This window comes from Echiichthys vipera, assembly GCF_963691815.1.
Source record: "Echiichthys vipera genome assembly, chromosome: 15".
NCBI classification, from domain to species: Eukaryota; Metazoa; Chordata; class Actinopteri; order Perciformes; family Trachinidae; genus Echiichthys; species Echiichthys vipera.
In genome coordinates this window covers 2,215,201-2,236,982 of record NC_139840.1, presented here as the reverse complement: position 1 = coordinate 2,236,982, position 21,782 = coordinate 2,215,201, and the positions used below count along the sequence as shown (strand labels likewise).

General features: G+C 48.4%; 1 protein-coding gene across 1 annotated transcript in view; it reads right to left on the bottom strand.

Annotated features, from left to right (window-relative positions):
• myo10 (myosin X) overlaps window positions 1-21,782 on the bottom strand; it is a 141,863-nt gene that overhangs the window by 67,704 nt on the left and 52,377 nt on the right. Inside the window, exons 3-4 of the mRNA XM_083928079.1 lie at window positions 13,311-13,469; window positions 578-765 (exon numbers count right to left, since the gene is read on the bottom strand). Of these exons, the coding sequence (XP_083784205.1) occupies window positions 578-765; window positions 13,311-13,469 (347 nt within the window). The remainder of the gene's footprint in view (window positions 1-577; window positions 766-13,310; window positions 13,470-21,782) is intronic.

Sequence of the window (21,782 nt, the reverse complement as noted above, 5' to 3'; positions counted from 1 at the left end):
GGCTAAATATTATCGTTCCTCAGACGTAAAAATAACTGTTTTTTTGAAGTGAGCGTCTCGGCCCGTCCGATAAAACAATGGAGTGACGGAGGATGTGAAAGTGGTCCAGCTGAAATCAGAGAGGAAGGATGTGAGGAAGGAAGGCAGCGAACAGAGGACGGAGGTAGCAACGGTGTGTGTGTGTGTGTGTTTCTGTGTGTGTGTGTGTGTGTGTGTGTGTGTGTGTGCGTGGGCTCAGATCCTCAGAGCTGAAGCCAAACTGCCCAGGGGGGCTTGAACGCTGATCAAAGTGTTTGGCGCACAGAGAGCAGAGCGATTAAACCAGCTGTAGACCACAGATGTTTATCCAAGCGGCCAATTAGAGCGCTCGAAATAACCTCGGACTAAAAAAACACGTCTGCAAGAGTTGTGAAGCCGTTAGAGAGACAAATAAACTTCTCAGCCAACATTGAATCACTTTTCTGCTTCTGTCAGCGTGTGTTGGACTCTTCCGCCCCCTAGTGGCCCACAGATACGTTGCTGCAGCTTTAGCTCAACACGAAGACGAAGCCCGCGCGCTCCGGAGAAGTTCACCCACCTGATCAGGACACACTGGTTCTGCAGCCTCTTCCACAGCGAGCGGTAACACTCGTTGGCGACGGCGAAGATGTGCGGGGAGATTTCGCCCAGGTGGTGTCGGCTGTACAGCTCCACGGCCGGCCGCTCGTACAGGCCAGCGAGCGGCTGGTACGGGTTCACCGCCGCCAGGATGGAGCCGATGTACGTCTGGGGATCAGGAGAGAGGAGGCGAGGCGTTAGAAATACGAACACACACATGGAAATATCAGCGCGGAGACGGAAGGAACGAGCAGAGACGTTAGAGGACGAGTCAGGGACAACATTTAAATGAATGAATCAGCAGATGGATGAAGACATTTCTGTTCTGAGGAGGTAAAGAAGAGGAGGATGAAAGAAAGAGTTACAGTGTCTGGAGAGAGGATGATAAAGTACGTGCATTAAGTGAGTAAGAACAATCATGTATCCATCAGTTTTGGATGTTTGTGGAGATATGGGATGGGAACCACCAAACAGAAATTGTGGAGACGTACAAGTATTTAGGTCCAGTGTTTGACTCCAGACTCAAGTCTGACAAAAACACAGAGTCCATTGTTAAAAGGGGCCAACTACGTATCCATCTACTGTGGAAGCTGAATTCTTTTAATGTTTCTAAGAGCATTTGATGTAACTTCTATCATTCTTTCATTGAAAGCTTGTTGACATTTTCTTTCATTTGTTGGTTTGATGGTTTATCTGTGAGGAAGAAGAACTGTCAAAGTCTGTTCCAAGTTCAGCTAATGGACTGAGGGCGCACTCGCACTGTCCTTCCGCACCGGGCCAAAACAGGTTTTTCAGCTAAAGCCTAGTGCGTTTGACCAGTGTGAGTGCAACCGCTCTGTGCATAACTGCGTCCAGCTGGCCGTCCACGGCCCGTTTGAGAGAGGTGGGCTTTTTGTAGAGCACGTTTGCACATGTACGAGCACGAGGCCTACGAACCACCTCAACGGGCTCCTTTCAACGCAAAGGAGCAGCGGCTCTACTCCGAGTTCCTCACGGATGCTGAACTTCTCCCCCTCTCTCTAAGGGAGACTCCAGCCCCCCTCCTGAGGAAACACATTTCACACGCTTGGACCTGGACCTGGTTCTTTGGGTCCTGACCTGGACCTGGTTCTTTGGGTCCTGACCCAGCTTTCATGACCACAGGTGAGGGTAGGAACGACATAAAAATTAAATGAAATGAATACGAAGCAGAATTCAGATTCTCTACTGACGTAAAAGCATCAATTACAGCACCAACATTTGCATCACATCAGTATCTAAAAACCTTTGTGATGAAGTGTCATAACTAACTCAGGTGGAAGCACAGTCGGGCCAAAGGCTGTACATGATCCACTTTCTTTGACAAGAGCGCGGAGTCATAAAACCCGTCGGCAGAAGGTGGACGGCAGCGGACGTTAACAAGCAGCCCGACACACAAAAAACCCTGCTTCACTTCCACTCAGCAGCACAGCATCCAGCACATTTGACCTTTTCCCTTCGCTTCTCACCACCTCCCCTCAAACTGCAGCTTCATATTTCAAAGTTCAAAGCAAAACAAATCAAACTGCTGAAATAGAAGCTCGTGGAGCCAGGAGAAGTGTTGGCAGCCGCTCTGGTGCTGCGGTCGCCGGTGACTAATGGATAAATGGGCCGACTTTGGAAAAGGCAGCACATCGGCAGCACATCAGCAGCACATCAGCAGCACATCAGCAGCACATCAGCAACATGCATCTGTGAGAAACCAAGCAGGACTTATGCTCGCTGTGAGGAGTCGTACAGGTTACAGCAGCACCGCCCGGCCTCTCGCAGTCACTCAGGTTGTGCGGGTAAAAGCCGGGAGATGAAACCGTGTTCAGCGCAATAAGATCGGCTGAGCAGCTTCGTCGGCTGCAGAGCGAACGGCCTCGGTGACTGAGTAGGAGAAGGAGGTGTGAGATCCTGTTTCATAGCAATAAAAACCTCCATGCGGTGTGTCGGCGCCTGGTAAACCTTCAAAGTTCTGGATCTGGTACAAACCGGCGTCCTGGATCGTACGTCATCGTCTCCCATTGTAGATGTAACAACAGGCCTGCAGGGCTGCAGCAGGAGTGTGTATCCATCATTTATTCCAGGGTGAAGGGTGTGTGTGTGTTTAGTGCTGTCTGTGTAAACATGAGGAATTAAAGGGGATGGTTCGTATGAGCAAAGCAAACGGCGCTAATTAACCAACAGAGCAAGCGTGCAGCAGCTCTGGATGTGAAAACAAACACGTGAAACATGGTTTGATCATGTGACACGAAACCCTAACCCAGCCTCACCACTGGGGTGAACTACGAAGCTGGATTAGTGGGTGAGAGAGGTTTGTTGCTCGAAGCCTGGGTCAGCCGTGACATGAGAACGTGCATTGATACTAAAGCGACAAATGAACTCTAAAGTGAGCTTTGTGAAACCGTTTAACTGTGATTGCGAGGTCCGTATTTGTCGAGCCAGGTTATCCAAAGAAACCTGGGGATGTTCCGCGCCCCTGTTGTTGCTGTTCACACACACACACACACACACACACACACACACACACACACACACACACACACACACACACACACACACACACACACACACACACACACACACACACACACACACACACACACACACACACACACACACACACACACACACACACACACACACACACACACACACACACACACACACACACGCCAACAGTGTGTAACCTTAAAAAAAAACACCTAACAAGGCAGTGCAGTGCATCTAGTGGGAACTATTTTCAGCTGCGGATGAATACACAGTCTAGGATATCGGCATCCTTTAATACACGTGGCTAACAGAACGCTGTACGTTACAAAAACGCCATTAAACCCACCGAATCACCATAAACCGAGCCCCGTCAGATCAAATTCCTCTTTCTAACTGATGTCTGGGGAGTTTGGCTGAACTCCTCCCTGCGTCACATCCTGGTTCACTTCCTGTTTAAACTGTTGAAGTGCGCTCCTTAAATGCTGCTCCACAGTGACTTAGAGTCCACTGGACCCCCCCCCCCTCCTGCTGTGCAAACGTCTTTATCACCTGCCCTTGTTAAACGCCGTGCACTAATCTCCCCTCGCCATGCACGCCGCCGGCCCACTGACTGACTGACCTACATTCAGCCTGGATGCAAATACATTTGAATGGCAGTTGAGGTTTGACAGTATTTACATGACAAATACCGGCTCTGCGGTCCCGCCTGTGCAGATCAGCCGGAGAAAAGGGGGCGTGGCTGTCGTTATAGCGATGTACAAGGGGTCGTAAATCACCGTGTGTGTTATCTCTGGGGCAGAGCGGCGTGTAAACACAGCATGGCAGCTCCCTGCTCAGGTGGAGGAGTCACTTTACGGACATGAAAGCAGAACGTCCCGTCTTCTTCTGCCGCGGCGTAAACAGTTTACAGCCGGACTGACCTCGTGCTTCTCTCAGCTCGCCGTGTAAACGCTTATGTAGTGTCATGTAATGTTTGGGATTTTTACTTGAGGTCTTGTTTATGGTGTCTGGGGGGGAAGTCGACAGAAAAGTCCCCGGTAACTCTGACTTTCGCGCCTCGTGACAGATGTAAGAGCTCACGTTTTAACAGCCGTCGCCTGGAGAAATCTCCCCAGACGTGATTCAAGGTTGTTGTATTTCATTCTTCCTCTTTTGTTTCATTTAAATTCCCTTCGTGGACATTTGAAGCCTTTGAAACGTCTGTGAAAGTCCAATAAATAAAGTGAAATACAATACAAAAGAAAAAAGCTGACTCCATATTGGATTTACAGGGTCGGAGCTGCTGCGCTGAACCAGACAAAGCCACAGATCCTAAAGTTCACACGAGACGGGGAGCGTCTCTACGACTAAAAACCCCTTAACTCAATGAATTACGACCATTTGGACTCAATTAGACGCCGCTGCTGTTGCTCCGTCCTGGTAACGGTTTCCACGGCAGCACCCTGGCGTAGACTCATCATGAGCCCCCCTATTGGCTGATGCACAGCGCTGCCCCCCCGTCCTCCGTGTGAGGCGTCAAACACTTCACAGTCATGCCACAGAGGTGACGCAAGAAACGTGATATTCACATTTACATAGAGGTCTTGAACCAGCGGTTTTTAGGACGGTGGACGTGCAGTTTGACGGTGATTCTAACTGTATGAGGACTTTTTACCTTTAAGTCACCGACAGGGAACGATATTTTTCTTTTAAAGGGGATTATTTTAATGCCAAAGGTTGTTCAAAATGACCAGCAGCCAATAGCGTTGCTGGTTGCCAGGGTTGTCTGTTGTTGGGTGCAGCTACTGTAGGCTGGCACTGGGTGAAATGGAGTTAGCCAATCGTGCAGCTGCTTGGGAGCCTCAGTGAAGGGGGCGTTCTTTGTCCCAGCAGCTGAGTGAGCGGAGACGGGCAACAACCAGAGTCACTATAGGCCGAGCATTCACTCCATGGACTGAGAGAAAGGAGAGGAACGCCATTCAAACGCACGCCCACATGGCTACGCTGCTCCTTGATGCTAACATCACTTTCATCTGCACTTAGCTGGAACGGCTAACGCTAACGGCTAACGCTAACTTTAGTCATAATTAGCAGTTATCCTGGCTGATCAATGACACACTCTGCAACAAACCTGGCAACCCCACTGCTGGAATTATCTTTTGTTGTTGTGACGACTGTCGTGAGACACTAGACGCTGCTGTTCGGCTCATTCTCCATGTTCAACCTTTAATTTCTCTAGAATGAAAACACAGTGTAACAGAAGACAGACCCCATCACCCTTCATACGATGTTGGATTGGTTACATTTAGAGTAAACTGTGGACTTTTTACAACCATCACATCCACAGAGGGGCAGAAACAGAGAGTGTTAAACACTCATAAGACGGATTATAAGTCGAGTATCACTTTACTTTTCCAGCACTCAGCAGATAACACACACTGACGGATGGCAGATGCGTTGCCGGTGAATCCGTCCTGACGTGAATCTGTCTCTCTGTGACGAACAGCAGTGACTGAAGCTGGAGAGGCCGTGTGTTTACAGAAAGGCGTCAGTCAGCGCTGACGGTGTAACCGTAGAGCAGAGGGGGCACGCAGGCCGTCCAACCTGCCCCCCAAAGAACTCTGATGTCTCAGAGACAGAGCCAGATACATGCACCGAGAGGGAAATGAAGACCAGATGGAGGGGGGGGGAGAAACAGAGGATCAGATCCAAAGCGCTGGGCGACCTGAGTGACTGACAGCAGGAAATGTAAGAGAGGGGGGGGGACGCAGCAGCAGTCCCAGAATTACCGTGTCACCGAGACAAATTCCTGCACGTTTGTTGTACTTGGCGATTAAAGCGATCCTGATCCACACTTCATGTTTAATATCGCTGGTGACGGACGGAGACCCCACAACCTCAGGAGAGGAGCGAGTTTATTCTCTCGGTTCTGTTTCTTTTAATAACGTAGAGACAGTTTTGACGGGTTTACTGGCTCTCAGCAGGAAACCGGTGGATTGCTAACTCCAGGTAGGGAATGAGTCCTGACTCCGAGTGAAGGAGTTCAAGTACCTCGGGATCTTGTTCACGAGTGAGGGGACGATGGAGCGTGAGTTTGGCCGGAGAATCGGAGCAGCGGGGGCGGAGCTGCAGTCGCTCTACCGCACCGTTGTGATGAAAAGAGAGCTGAGGAAGACAAAGCTCTGGATCTACCGCTCAGTCCTGGTTCCTACCCTCACCTGTGGTCCTGAAAGCTGGGTCAGGACCCAAAGAACCAGGTCCAGGTCAGGACCCAAAGAACCAGGTCCAGGTCAGGACCCAAAGAACCAGGTCGCAGGTACAAGCGGCCGAAATGTGTTTCCTCAGGAGGGGGGCTGGAGTCTCCCTTTGAGAGAGGGGGAGAAGTTCAGGTGGTGGAGAGACCAGGTGGAGAGATTAGATCTCCACACTGGCCTGGGAACGCCTCAGGATCCCCCAGTTAGAGCTGGTTAATGTGGCCCGGGAAAGGGAAGTTTGGGGTCCCCTGCTGGAGCTGCTGCGCCTGCAGATTGGGACATGAATTGGAGGCAAAACCTGAGCAGAATTTTACAACAACACCAAAGAATTGATCCGTCTGCCTGGGAGTCCACGGTTCAGACAGTAGCTGTTCTACTGCAGCGTACTTCGATCAGAACGAGGTGATTAGCTGGTCACTCGTTCACAGATCCACTTTCAACAACTGTTAATCGGGGTTTCTACGTTCCAAGCTTTTGCTGCATACGTCGCACTTCCGTTGGTCGCCTGCTCCTGGATTTTTAAATGTTCAAACATGGCGTCGTGCATTGCAAATATGAGGAAAACAGTTCACAGCGAAATCCCTTCTGTATATCAATGAGTGCACGTTTGAAAGGGTCTCGGAGTCGTAGACGCCCGTTGACTACCACAATGCATTACACGCCAGGGGACATGAACCATTCGTGCTGTAAATTGAGACAAGCAGAGGGATTTCCTGCCATTACCCATAAATCATAGAGTATATATCGATACATATATAACATATATGTATATATATATATATATATGATATATGTATATATGTATATATATATATGATATAAGACACAAAGGGTTTCTGGATAGGAATGAGAAGTTCTTGATTTAAAAGACCCCCAGCTGGGAAAAGAGAGAGAAGAATGGAGGTCTTGACACTTGAATGCCCAGACAGAGACTGTGTGTGTGTGTGTGTGTGTGTGTGTGTGTGTGTGTGTGTGTGTGTGTGAGTGTGTGTGAGGGGGGGGGGCAGTGTCTGATAGAAAAATGAGAGAATTTGTGTGTCAGTGAGTTTGTATGAGAGAGAAACATTATCGGGGTACAGAACAGATTCCTGAGAGCGAGACAGTGTGTGTGTGTGTGTGTGTGTGTGTGTGTGTGTGTGTGTGTGAGTGTGTGTGTGTGTGTGTGAACGCATACAGTATTTAGCTGCTGTGATTGTAACCAGCTGTGCTGTCGACTGGTGGCCCCTCGTCTCCTCTGCAGATTCCATTGGAACACACACACACACACACACACGCACACGCACACGCACACGCACACGCACACGCACACACACACACACACACACACACACACACACACACACACACACACACACACACACACACAGACACACACACACACACACACACAGCTCAAATATTCTCCCAGAAAAACATCAGACACTGACGTCCAGCTGAACGCTTCACCCGCTAAGTGTGTGACCTCCAAACAATCTGTGAAAACTACAACGTGACAACAAGACAACTTGGTTTAAACATCACGACTTACACCAAACACTGCTGAACACACAGGGAAGCATCGACGACTGTGTTTCAACACTTCAGACCCACTAAAGAGAGATCTCTTCATCAACAACACCTCTTTGTTTACAACATTAGAATAATGCGTCTCAGCCTGTGTGATTAATTACATGACGGGACGGAAAAATACCTAAACCTACTGCGACAAGTGTCAAGCTCCGTTTCCACTAAATAGAAACATTCATGGCGCACTCACACTGTCCTTCCGCACCGCGCCAAAACAGGTTTTTCGGGTCAAGCCTAGTGCGTTTGACCAGTGTGAGTGCAACCGCTCCACGTCTAGGAGCGGCACGCTTGCCGTCCACGGCCCGTTTGGGAGAGGTGGGCTTTTGTAAAGCACGTTTGCACATGTACGAGCAGGAGCGTGCGCACGTGTACGAGCACGAGGCCTACGGCGGTTCTGAGGTCATTTCCTGTGCGCCTGTTGGGACGTAGAAAAAAGAAGGAGGGACCATGCGCGGACATTTCAAACAATGGCGGTGAAAGGTTCACGTTGGTGTGATGCGGAGGTGGAGTGTTTACTGCAGATTTGGTCGATGAAAAGATTCAAAAACAGTCGACAAGACGCACAAAAACTCCGAGGTCTACGGAAAGATCTGGAAACAAAGCCACGCATCGCCATGACGTCATCAATGCGTGTGACGTGTTACGGCGTGATGACGTATAGGCAGCAAGAAGCATTCTCCGAGGCCCAGGTAGTGTGAGTACAAACGGGCCTGGAGGGGGGGACAGTGTGAGTGCGCCCTTATTTATGCCTTGTTTGATATTTAATCTCCATACGTTCAGTCGCCGTATGGTGCCCAGTATAAATCCACCATCTGCCTTAAATAACAAAGAAAATGTAACATATAAGGTAGTTTTCCATAACACCCAGCAGCTGCAGTGGTGGACTGATCCATGACATTCATAATAAATGTTATATAGGATTTACAGCACATCTCTAACAGACACACATTAAAGCTGAGACAGACGCTGGTTAAACTCATTAATTCTCCTTATTTCATCCCCTCAGATGTCAGCAGGGGTGCTTTCAGGAATTTCGGGGGCCCCTGACAGGTTATGACTCCAGGGGCCCCCTCGCTCTGAAGCGTCACCGCACCTCTCTCTGCCCCCTTTTACCCTGCAGGGACATTTCTGAGAGCACAACAACAGTTTCAGGAGGTGAGGAACGTCACCTGACCTGCGTGACTGTCGGAGGAATAGAAACTCTACATATGACCCCCCCCCCCCCCCACACACACACACACACACACACACACTTAGATACACACAAGATACACACACTGAGACCTTAGGATTAATAATCTGCAGCTTTAGAAGTCATTCATACACCTTCAGTCACGGAGCGGCATGAATATAACATGATTCATAAGGTGTCTGTTGGGCCTTTATAGAGTCTCTCAAACAATAACCATGACTAATTTAGAGCAGTCATTTAAGGGCGCACTCACACTGTGCCTCCGTACCGTGCCCAAACAGGTTTCACAGGTAAAGTCTGGTTCCTTTGACCAGTGTGAGTGCAACCGTACCACGTCTAGGAGCGGCACGCTTGCCGTCCACGGCCCGTTTGGGAGAGGTGGACTTTAGTAAAGCACGTTTGCACGTGTACGAGCACGAGCGTGCGCACGTGTACGAGCACGAGGTCTACGGTGGTTCTGAGGTCATTTCCTGTGCGCCTGTTGGGACATAGAAAAAAGAAGGAGGGACCATGCGCGGACATTAAAACAATGGCGGTGAAAGGTTCACGTTGGTGTGATGCGGAGGTGGAGTGTTTTTTGCAGATTTGGTCGATGAAAAGATTAAAAACAGTCGACAAGACGCACAAAAACTCCGAGGTCTACGGAAAGATCTGGAAACAAAGCCACGCATCGCCATGACGTCATCAATGCGTGTGACGTGTTACGCCGTGATGACGTATAGGCAGCAAGAAGCATTCTCCGAGGCCCAGGTAGTGTGAGTACAAACGGGCCTGGAGGGGGGGACAAGGACCCTAAAGCACGGGGCACGGGACGGAGGCACAGTGTCGTGGACGGCCCTCTGTCCACAGTTATGCGCGGAGCGGTTGCACTCACATTGGTCAAACGCACTAGGCTTTACCCGCTAAACTGGTTATGGCCCGGTGTGGAAGGACAGTGTGAGGGCGCCCTGACTGTGACTTTGCAGGTTTTTTAGCCGGAACAAAAAAACAGATTGATCGTCCTCAAAAGCTCAAATCCCTGACTTTTTAAATACGTGTTGATTTATTTGTCTGTAACTTCCCTGAGACCCTCTGAGCCTGTATTTCCAATAGAGTATGAACCTGTTTCCTTTATCAGAGGCTGCTGTGGCTCTCTGGCTTCACTTAAAGCCGTCCCTTCGCTCGACCGCGGCCCGCTCCACCAAACCATCTCCTCTCATTTTCTCTCTCTGCAGCTTCTGGAGCAGAGAGGGGAAAAACAACGAGCCCCGTCAGAGACCAGATCGGGGCGTCTGGGATGAATTGATTGGATAATTTGGACCATACGGGAGCGTTCACATGTGATTAAAGTAACGAGATGGCATTTGTCAAAGGTTAGAGCGGCTAATGCGTGCAGAGAACACAAAGGTGCCTTTGTTGTCGGCGTGTTTGCTGGGGAAAGTGCTGAGTCAGGTTGGTTCATTTGTACGCGGACAGTAAAGGCTGAGAGCTGTTTGTCCTACGCGTTCTTTTGTTTCATGCTCCAAACATTAGACTTTACCCGGCTCCTTTACTCGGACCGGGGTCGGCACGAACACGGCAGCTTTGTTTGCTAATTAGCTCACGTTGTAAAGCAGCTCGGCGTGGAATAAATGACTTTGTTAGCACCTCAGTACCACTCCTGGCACCGCGTTTACTGCTGCTTACCCTTTTATGGCAGTGATGATACCCCGACCAACACCCAGAGGGAGCGCTAAAGCGTAAGAGTCTGTGGAGGTGTCACTGAGGGCGTCCTCACACTGTCCTTCTGTCCCAAACGGGCCGTGGACGGCCAGCTGGACGCAGCTATGCGCGGAGCGGTTGCACTCACACTGGTCAAACGCACTAGGCTTTAGCTGAAAAACCTGTTTTGGCCCGGTGCGGAAGGACAGTGTGAGTGCGGCCTGAAATGCTTAACAGAAATGTTTTGCATCTATATAAAATGGTTAAAAAGGAGAAGCAATCTGGAACGACACCAAAAGCCGCTTCTTCATCGCTCCTCCTTCCACACAGGGGAATTAAACCCCTTCACCGGGCGCCAGTCTGGACCCGTAACACAACACCGAATGTTCTCTTCCACCTGGAGACGCTTGAGAATTCAACCACCTGCATAAATACTCCAATTACAGTCTCATAGTGTCATAAAACGGCCACACCTGCACTGTTAGTTAAACCAGGAACTATTTCTTTCCCCTAAAACAACGTAAAGTAACGTTTGAGAACAAAGAACCTCAGAAGTGGAACTTTGAACCCTTCAGCTCGGGCTGGGAGACATTTTAGACCCATGTTGCAAAGAATAGCAGCGTCTAAAACGACTGTTGGCGCGGTTCAGGGTCTAACCGCAAGAGCTGAAAACAGCGATCTGATGCAACAGAATGAAACTTATATTTAACTTTCATGTGGACGGAGAAACAATCGGTTGTTTTCAGTGTGAACGGAGTGGAAAAGCATCATTAGAGAAGCTTAAAAACCCATTTCAGAGTGGGAAATACCCTCCGACGATCTCCGAAAACGCTCCTGTGTCTGTACACGTGTCTCCTGGGGCGGCAGAGGCTCCGTCCATTGTTGACTCGGCTGGGTAGGGTGGCCGGTTCGAGTCCCTGTGTGGACCATGTGGTGGCTGGAGAGGCGCCAGTTCATCTCGGGGGCGCCGATCCATTTGCAGCCCCCCCTCGCTCTGACGTCTCTCCATTAAGTGCATGTATATAGGTCCTGTTTGTGTGTGTGTGTGTGTGTGTGTGTGTGTGTGTGTGTGTGTGTGTGTGTGTGTGTGTGTGAGTGTGTGTGTGTGTGTGTGTGTGAGAATCAAGTTCACGTGAGTTTCACACCGGTGGCCCTCGACTTAAACCCTCGCTGTAATGCATCAGAGACAGAAAGTCAAAGTGTTTTTGACAGGAAGTCCACGGGGAACGCCACAGATCTTCCCAGAAGGACGCGTGTGTCTCTGTGCGTCCGCGTGTCTCCACATCAACACGGAGCTCTGTGCCCGAGGCGTCAGCCTCTCTTATCTGCCTGCGTCTGGACGCTTATCTACGCAGTTACGCAACCAGTGAGCGACTTCAGCCGTTCAGGGGAGATTCCTGCGCGGGGCTCTTAAACGACGGGCGCTGTAGCCTGACAGCCCGGGCGCTGATGCTGCAGATAGAGGAGAGTTTGTTTGGGGGGGTTTGATGTCAGATCTCAGGTTTCCCCCTCACGTGCTTCAGTCTGAGGGTTTCTCGTCAGAATGAACAGAAACCCGTCATCTCTCAGGGCTGATCTTAACGTCAAGGCTTTAATCAATAATCTTAATCGGTGGTCATAGTGACCAACAAGAGGGTTCCAGGTTTGAATCCCAGCTGGGGCCCTTCTGTGTGGAGTCTGCATGTTGTCCCCGTGTCTGCGTGGGTTTTCTCCGGGTTCTCCGGTTTCCTCCCACAGTCCAAAGACGTGCAGGTGTTCGGTTCATTGATGACTCTAAATCACCCGTAGGTGTGAATGGTTGTCTGTCTCTGTTCGTCTCTATGTGTCCTGTGATAGACTGGCGTCCTGTCCAGGGTGGACCCCGCCTCACGCCCGATGCTAGCTGGGATCTGCTCCAGCCCCCCCACGACCCCGACCCCGGGATAAGCGGTTGAAGATGAATGAATGATTTTGACTTTAAATGAATTTATGACCGTCACTCAGACACTTCGTTGAGGATAAGCTGACTCGTCGAGAGCAATTTTCTATTTATATCTATTGATTTTCTCCCATTTGTTGCTATTTTCTCCAAGGTCATTTAAAACCATTATGACATTTACAATAGATATAAAGTTCCATGTGTATCAATACACCTCATTGAGGAAATAATAAACCGAATGTGTGGGTCTGGGTAAAAAATGTAATTCTCCTGAAAACTATTAAAATGGATTTATAGCGTTTTGGAAAAGAGCTCCTCATGTTTATATATATATATATATATATATATATATCAGTATATCAGTGTTTTATAGAATACTGATAATGATAATTGGCACAAAAGGAGATAACGTTTCCTGGCACTGCTGAAACGCCTGCAAGATCCTGGTTCCTTATCTGTTTCCTTCCAAACCAGCTGAATTATTGCATCATATCTCAAACTGCGTGCGTCACGCGCTCAAACAGCGCCGCGGACAGAATCAAACACACGGGGGAGGATCGTGTCAGGTCAAAAGGTCACAGCCAGCAGCACTGAAATCACCGCAGACGGGCGAGTGTGTGTTACTCACGTAGATGTGCCTCTGCTGGTAGCGCAGGAAGAGGTTGTGCATAATGGCGCCCTCGTGCAGGTCCTCCAGGGTGGCCATGTCCTCCACGCCTCGGATGCTGCTGTGGTGCATGGGCTGCACCTTCTGTCGGCTCAGGGCGTTCTGCTTGTAGGTGTACACCTGCGGAGGAAACGGAAAGACAGGTCAGTAAAAATCAAATGTGTCAAAGCGGACGATGACGGACGACCTGAGCTACGGCGTTACGCACAACAGTCGACCATGAGCCAGGATAAAATGCGGACAACAAGGGTTTCTGGGAGGTTGTTTTGAGGTTTAAGAGGCTGTTTTTCAGGAATACTGAGGTCTTTAAGTGTAAATCCGGTGTAAAATCATCCGATGGCCTATTGAGCACTTGTAACATACATCAAATAAACCATGGAGACCGTTTGTTTCGTGTAATAACTATTAACGGTGAAATCTAGGAGAGATGCTAACAGCCGGACGTGGCTAACAGTGATTAGCTCGGGGCAGCACGGTAAAGGCATTCAAAGGTCTTTTTTAACCACTAATGCTGCTGAAAATAACAGTAAATCTCTGCAGCAGCATGAGAAGAGTCCCTACACACAAAACAAAGCACCAATGGGCTCCTTCCACTGTAATGGACTTTACTATGAGAGGAGCTGGTACAGGGGCCAGAAGGTAAGTCTTTAAAACACTCTTTTACATAAATCATTTCAATCTCACTATATAATGTCTAAACATTGTGGTGTTATTGATTATAAACGTAATGCATGTCATACACTCAGACAAACACAGTGGGGTCAAACACAATCTCCCCCTCTGACGTGCTGCTGCAGGAAAAGTGCACTATTCTGCCATAACATATGAGTCATATTCACATTACTATAGATGTTATTATAGTTGCTGTAACTCTTCGGTTGCTAGCATCTCTGGAAGTGTGTCTGTCTCTGTCTTTGTCTCTCTCTGTCCATCTGTCCGTCTTTTCTCTCTCTCTCTCTCTCTCTCTCTCTCTCTCTCCTTCTCTTCCTCTCTCCGGTGCAGACAGATGTGCGTCCTCCACAGAGCTGGGTCTGTCTGACGTTCCTGTCTGTTATAGTGAAGGTTTTCAACGCCACCGTACTCTACGGGGGAATTGTTGGGTCTCTGTAAATCATGAATAAGTCACAGAGTGTGATCTTTACCTACTCTGTAAAGTGTCCTGAGATCACTTTGGTTATGATTTGGCACTGTAAATAAAAACATCCTGTTGATGAGCTGCAGTCGTATCCTGGGAGCCCAACCTGCTCGTCTCACGTATCACGTCTGCGTCCACAGGTGACATGTGGTAAATGGAAAATGGACTTGTACTTATAAAGCACCTTTCTAGTCTTCTTCTACTCAAGGCGCTTTCACAGAGTTTGTCACATTCACACTGATGGCAGTGGACATCTACAGACCATCTAATCTAATCATTCACACCACATTCACACAACCATGCGCAGCACGGGGAGCAATTCAGGGTTCAGTGTCTTGCCCAAGGACACTTGGAGCTGTCGATCGAACCGCCGATCTCTCAAATGGAGGACGACCCACTCTCCCGCTGAGCCACAGTCGCCCCTGTGACAGCGAGCTGAGGTCATTATGAGCTAAATAAACCCAGCGAGGAGCAGGAGGCTCTCAGCTTATCGTCTGTGTCTGAGGACAAGGCTGCACAGCGTTACGTTAACACACAGCTGCGTGGAGCGTTTCAGTCCCACAGCAGTGATGCAAACAGGGCTCTAACATCTCTGACCCTTCACCCTGATACAGCAGATACATGTTATGTCTGTGCTCTTCCACAGCGATGAGTGGATTAAGGTTGACTTTCAGCCTTCGTGCCTCTTTAGACGAAACATTTGGCACCAGTCTCGACGTTATCACCAGTATCAGGCAGAGGAGCGTTTAATGAATGTGTCTAATGTTCCAGTCAGAGAGCAAAGCATCCGGAGTTTGACACTAAGGGCGCCCTCCCACTGTGCCTCCGTCCCGTGCCCCGTGCTTTAGGGTCCTTGTCCCCCCCTCCAGGCCCATTTGTACTCACACTACCTGGGCCTCGGAGAATGCTTCTTGCTGCCTATACGTCATCACGCCGTAACACGTCACACGCATTGATGACGTCATGGCGATGCGTGGCTTTGTTTCCAGATCTTTCCGTAGACCTCTGAGTTTTTGTGCGTCTTGTCGACTGTTTTTGAATCTTTTCATCGACCAAATCTGCAGTAAACACTCCACCTCCGCATCACACCAACGTGAACCTTTCACCGCCATTGTTTGAAATGTCCGCGCATGGTCCCTCCTTCTTTTTTCTACGTCCCAACAGGCGCACAGGAAATGACCTCAGAACCGCCGTAGGCCTCGTGCTTGTACACGTGTAAGCATGCTTTACAAAAGCCCGCCTCGCCCAAACGTGGATGGCAAGTGCGCCTTTGGACACCCACAAGGAAATTAGAACATATAGCAGACCGTCATAGCAGAGGATAGTTTCGATCTATCGACCTCTGGGTTATGGGCCCAGCACGCTTCCGCTGCGCCACTCTGCTACACAACCCCAATGGCTCAGGAGGCAAGTGCCTTATCGGTTAGACCACTGGGGCAACAGAACTAAGTAGTTAAATTTAGTTATTATAAGGATCAGGTTGTGTCCAGGTGGGTGTGATTATTATTAATTGCAGAGTGAGACAATTTACACATCTAACTATTAAAATTGTTCTTTTTTTCATCTCCAAAAAGAGCCAAACGTGTGTTAAAGTGCCCTCTAGGAGCCCAAACATGTGATAAAGTGTCCTCTAGGAGCCAAAACGTCCGCTAAAGTGTCCTCTAGGAGCATAAATGTGTGCTAAAGTGTCCTCTAGGAGCCCAAACATGTGCTAAAGTGTCCTCTAGGAGCCAAAACGTGTGCTAAAGTGCCCTCTAGGAGCATAAATGTGTGCTAAAGTGTCCTCTAGGAGCATAAACGTGTCCTAAAGTGTCCTCTAGGAGCCAAAACGTGTGTTAAAGTGTCCTCTAGGAGCCAAAACATGTGCTAAAGTGTCCTCTAGGAGCCAAAACATGTGCTAAAGTGTCCTCTAGGAGCCAAAACGTGTGCTAAAGTGCCCTCTAGGAGCATAAATGTGTGCTAAAGTGTCCTCTAGGAGCATAAACGTGTCCTAAAGTGTCCTCTAGGAGCATAAATGTGTGCTAAAGTGTCCTCTAGGGGCCAAAACATGTGCTAAAGTGTCCTCTAGGAGCCAAAACATGTGCTAAAGTGTCCTCTAGGAGCCAAAACGTGTGCTAAAGTGCCCTCTAGGAGCATAAATGTGTGCTAAAGTGTCCTCAAGGAGCATAAATGTGTGCTAAAGTGTCCTCTAGGAGCCAAACGTGTCCAAATGACACAAAAGACCCCCTAAAGATGATTGAGCCTTTCACTTTCATCTGTAATAAACAAAGAAACTAAGAACCGTGAGTTCAAATCTGCACCAACATGAGACTTTGATGAACCGCACGTCTCAAAATACAGGAGTATTAAGGAAAACCACTTTAACACTGAGACAATGAGGCTTTTCTTCCCCCTCTACACTCAGACCTCCGAGGATCGTGGCCCTGCAGGGGGTCTGCAGCCTCCAGGAGGGGGGTCTGCTCCGGATGCTGACCCGACCCGACCCTGCAGCATCCCGGGGGTTCACCAGGAGATCACATCGAACTGCAGTTCATCAGGATTTCTGAGAGCGACCCTGACAACGTCGTCCCCGTCTTAGCTTTTGAAATTCTCTCATTCCTCTGTGAAGTTTGACACCGTCGTGTTTTCTGAGTGGAAACAAGGCGAGCGGCCAAAAACCCGCTGCTGTCTCAGCGTTTTCCACAAACGACCGCACCACAAAGAATATTCAGTAACACACACAGAATAACACACACACAGAATAACACACACACAGGGGTGCGCACAGGCTTTATCAAGGGCAGGGGCGAAAAGGAACAACATGGGCACATACAGCACGTCCTCGCCACTGAAGAGGACACTTTAACACACGTTTATGCTCCTAGAGGACACTTTAACACACGTTTAGGCTCCTAGAGGACACTTTAGCACATGTTTATGCTACTAGAGGACACTTTAGCACACGTTTAGGCTCCTAGAGGACACTTTAGCACACATTTGGCTCCTAGAGGACACTTTAGCACACGTTTGGCTCCTAGAGGACACTTTAGCACACGTTTAGGCTCCTAGAGGACACTTTAGCACACGTTTGGCTCCTAGAGGACACTTTAGTACACATTTATGCTCCTAGAGGACACTTTAGCACATGTTTAGGCTCCTAGAGGACACTTTAGCACACGTTTATGCTCTTAGAGGAGACTTTAGCACATGTTTAGGCTCCTAGAGGACACTTTAACACACGTTTGGCTCCTAGAGGACACTTTAGCACACGTTTAGGCTCCTAGAGGACACTTTAGCACACGTTTATGCTCCTAGAGGAGACTTTAGCACATGTTTAGGCTCCTAGAGGACACTTTAACACACGTTTGGCTCCTAGAGGACACTTTAGCACACGTTTAGGCTCCTAGAGGACACTTTAGCACATGTTTATGCTACTAGAGGACACTTTAGCACACGTTTAGGCTCCTAGAGGACACTTTAGCACACATTTGGCTCCTAGAGGACACTTTAGCACACGTTTGGCTCCTAGAGGACACTTTAGCACACGTTTAGGCTCCTAGAGGACACTTTAGCACACGTTTGGCTCCTAGAGGACACTTTAGTACACATTTATGCTCCTAGAGGACACTTTAGCACACATTTATGCTCCTAGAGGGCACATTAGCACACGTTTTGGCTCCTAGAAGACACTTTAGCACATGTTTATGCTCCTAGAGGGCACTTAAGCACACGTTTTGGCTCCTAGAGGACACTTTAACATACGTTTTGGCTCCTAGAGGACACTTTAGCACATGTTTATGCTCCTAGAGGACACTTTAACACATGTTTTGGCTCCTAGAGGACACTTCAGCACATGTTTATGCTCCTAGAGGACACTTTAACACACATTTATGCTCCTAGAGGACACTTTAGCACACAATTAGGCTCCTAGAGAACACTTTAGCACACGTTTAGGCTCCTAGAGAGCACTTTAGCACACGTTTGGCTCACTTTAGCGCAGGTTTTTCAACAATTGGGCCATTTCCATTGTGATGTGTTTCAGTGTCAGGAGGGTTTACATCTGAAGATCTCAGCTGCTTCTCAAAGTTCCTGTGTGTAACATTTTTCATGTATTAATCATAAGTGACGTTCCTGTTTCAGATGAGTTTATTTGAATGCTTTTAGGCCTGAAAAATCCTCAAGTGTCTCATTAAGAAAAGAAAGAAACGTTGATCGTGTCCGTCCCCTCGGCCTGGGTGGCTGTGAAATACTCGTGTATTCAAACTGAATACTCTCCAGACGTCTCCACCGACATCCTCAGGGAATAAAACTCAAACTATCTGGCTCCATTACATCACCAATTATTATAAATCCATATTGTGGCTGAGCAGCAGCAGGACTTTGCATCAGGACGTCAGCTTGAGTTTGTGGAGGACGACGAAACACAGACATTTCCTTCCAGAGGTCAGTGTGTTAACGTTGTGTTTGACCGTCTGAGGTCTTTAACGCCGTCACTGGACATTTTTACTGGGTTTTTGTTCTTCTGGACCCGTTTCTTCCTCTGACGAACGTCTGGTTAACCACATGAACGAAGCCAGGAACACCAGGAACACCAGGAACACCAGGAACCAGGAACACCAGGAACAACAGGAACACCAGGAACCAGGAACCAGGAACACCAGGAACACCAGGAACCAGGAACACCAGGAACACCAGTAACCAGGAACACCAGTAACCAGGAACACCAGGAACCAGGAACACCAGGAACACCAGGAACCAGGAACACCAGTAACCAGGAACACCAGGAACACCAGGAACCAGGAACACCAGTAACCAGGAACACCAGTAACCAGGAACACCAGGAACCAGGAATAAACAAAAACAAACAAATGTTCTCCGGTTTCCTCCCACAGTCCAAAGACGTGCAGGTGTTCGGTTCATTGATGACTCTAAATCACCCGTAGGTGTGAATGGTTGTCTGTCTCTGTTCGTCTCTATGTGTCCTGTGGTAGACTGGCGTCCTGTCCAGGGTGGACCCCGCCTCACGCCCGATGTCAGCTGGGATCGGCTCCCCCCGCGACCCCGACAAGGACAAGAGGTTGAAAATGAATGAATGAATGAATGATGAACTGACTGAGGCCGTAGAAAGGTCTGTGACCGAGCGGCTCAGGGGGACTCTGTCTGAGGAGTCAATCACATGTGACCCCCTGCGACACACACCGACACACACCGACACACACCGACACACACCGACACACACACACACACACACACACACACACACACACACACACACACACACACACACACACACACACACACACACACACACACACACACACACACACACACACACACACACACACACACACACACACACACCTCCCCACACACACCTCCCCCTCAGCGTCCTGCCAGGCGTCATTTTTCACATTCCAGCATCAGTGACGCTTCGGGGGGGAAACCGAACGTCACAGAAAACGTCCGTCAGACGCAAGAAATGAATGTGATCAAGTCTCTTCGACCTGCGTGTTCGGACGGGTTTTTACTCCTGAAGATAAATGAAAGTAAAGAAGGTTCCTGGCTCGCAGCTCGTCGTCACATTAGAGACGAGATACAGTGTTTAAAGGAGTTTACATGTGTGAGAGGTCGACCGTTACAGGAGTGAACAGACCTGTTGGACTAAACACTGTTTACAGTCAACACAGAGACCTGACGTCCTGGAGAGGACAGTTAGGTAACGACAGTAAACACACCTTCACCTGTGTGTCAGCTGCTGAACATCACCTGTTCTTAATGCACGTGGTTCACACACACACACACACGAGCACACGCACACACGCACACACACACACAGTATACTTAACTATAATCTTCAGACAAGTCCAAAAAAGGCTCTTATTACTTCTCTTATTCAATGAATTCCTTTGACAAAAAAAATAAACGTTCATACCTGATTAGCATTAGCATTAGCATTAGCATTAGCAAAGATATATTTACAAAAAAAATAATGTTTTTAAAGTTTAATTCCAGTGTAAAATCCTCCCATGGACTTGTTGGCACTTCAAATAATCCATCAAGACATTTTTTTTAGTGTAACAACTATTAACGGAGAAATCCAGGAGAGTCGCTAACAGCCGGACGTGGCTAACAGTGATTAGCTCGGGGCAGTACAGTGAAGGCATTCAAAGGTCTTTTTTAACCACTAATGCTGCTGAAAATAACAGCAAACCTCTGCAGCAGCATGAGAAGAGTCCTTACACACACAACAAAGCACCAATGGGCTCCTTCCTTTGGGATTGACTTTGGTAATCCACTGTAATGGACTTTACTATGAGAGGAGCTGGTACAGGGGCCAGTAGCTGAGTGTTTTAATAGTGTTTTAAAGTGTTTAAAGTTTAAGCAGTATTTTAACAGTGTTTTAAAGTGATTTCATAGTGTTTTAACGTGTTTTAAGGTGTTTAAAGTGTTTAAAAGTCGGACGATTGTGATGGAAAATGTCAGAATATCTTGAAAAAAGACACGGTGAAGGCATTCAAAGGTCTTTTTTAACCACTAATGCTGCTGAAAATAACAGCAAACCTCTGCAGCAGCATGAGAAGAGTCCCTACACACACAACAAAGCAGCAACAACGTAGTTAGTGAAGCCAGAGTTTATTTCAGAGTGTTTTAAAGACTTACCTACTGGCCCCTGTACCAGCTCCTCTCATAGTAAAGTCCATTACAGTGGATTACCAAAGTCAGTCCCAAAGGAAGGAGCCCATTGGTGCTTTGTTGTGTGTGTAGGGACTCTTCTCATGCTGCTGCAGAGGTTTGCTGTTATTTTCAGCAGCATTAGTGGTTAAAAAAGACCTTTGAATGCCTTCACCGTGCTGCCCCGAGCTAACCACTGTTAGCCACGTCCGGCTGTTAGCGCCTCTCCTGGATTTCTCCGTTATTGTTCACAATAGTGCACAAAAAAGTGTCTTATTTGATGAATGTAAGTGTCTGTAAGTACCAGAATTACACTTTAATAAACATAATGAGTCATTTTGTTTATTTTCCTACAATATTTGTGGCCGACAACCGAAGAGTGATCGAGGGTTTCAGCGTTTTCAAAGGAGCGTTTGGACCAGAAATGAGGAAAACCCTTTCTCTATGGAGCTGGCTCCGCGTCACGATGAAAAACTACTGTCTCCAGTCTCTGTTTGCTGGAGCGTTGGCTAATATGGCTAATTCAGGAGACCCAGTCCACCCCTCTCTCCGTTAGCCTCAGCGCTACAGTCAGCAGTACACAGAGGAGAGGTTGTTCTTTGGCTTCGGCCTAATGAGGTTTCTAATTGGTCCATTTGTCCGCGTGG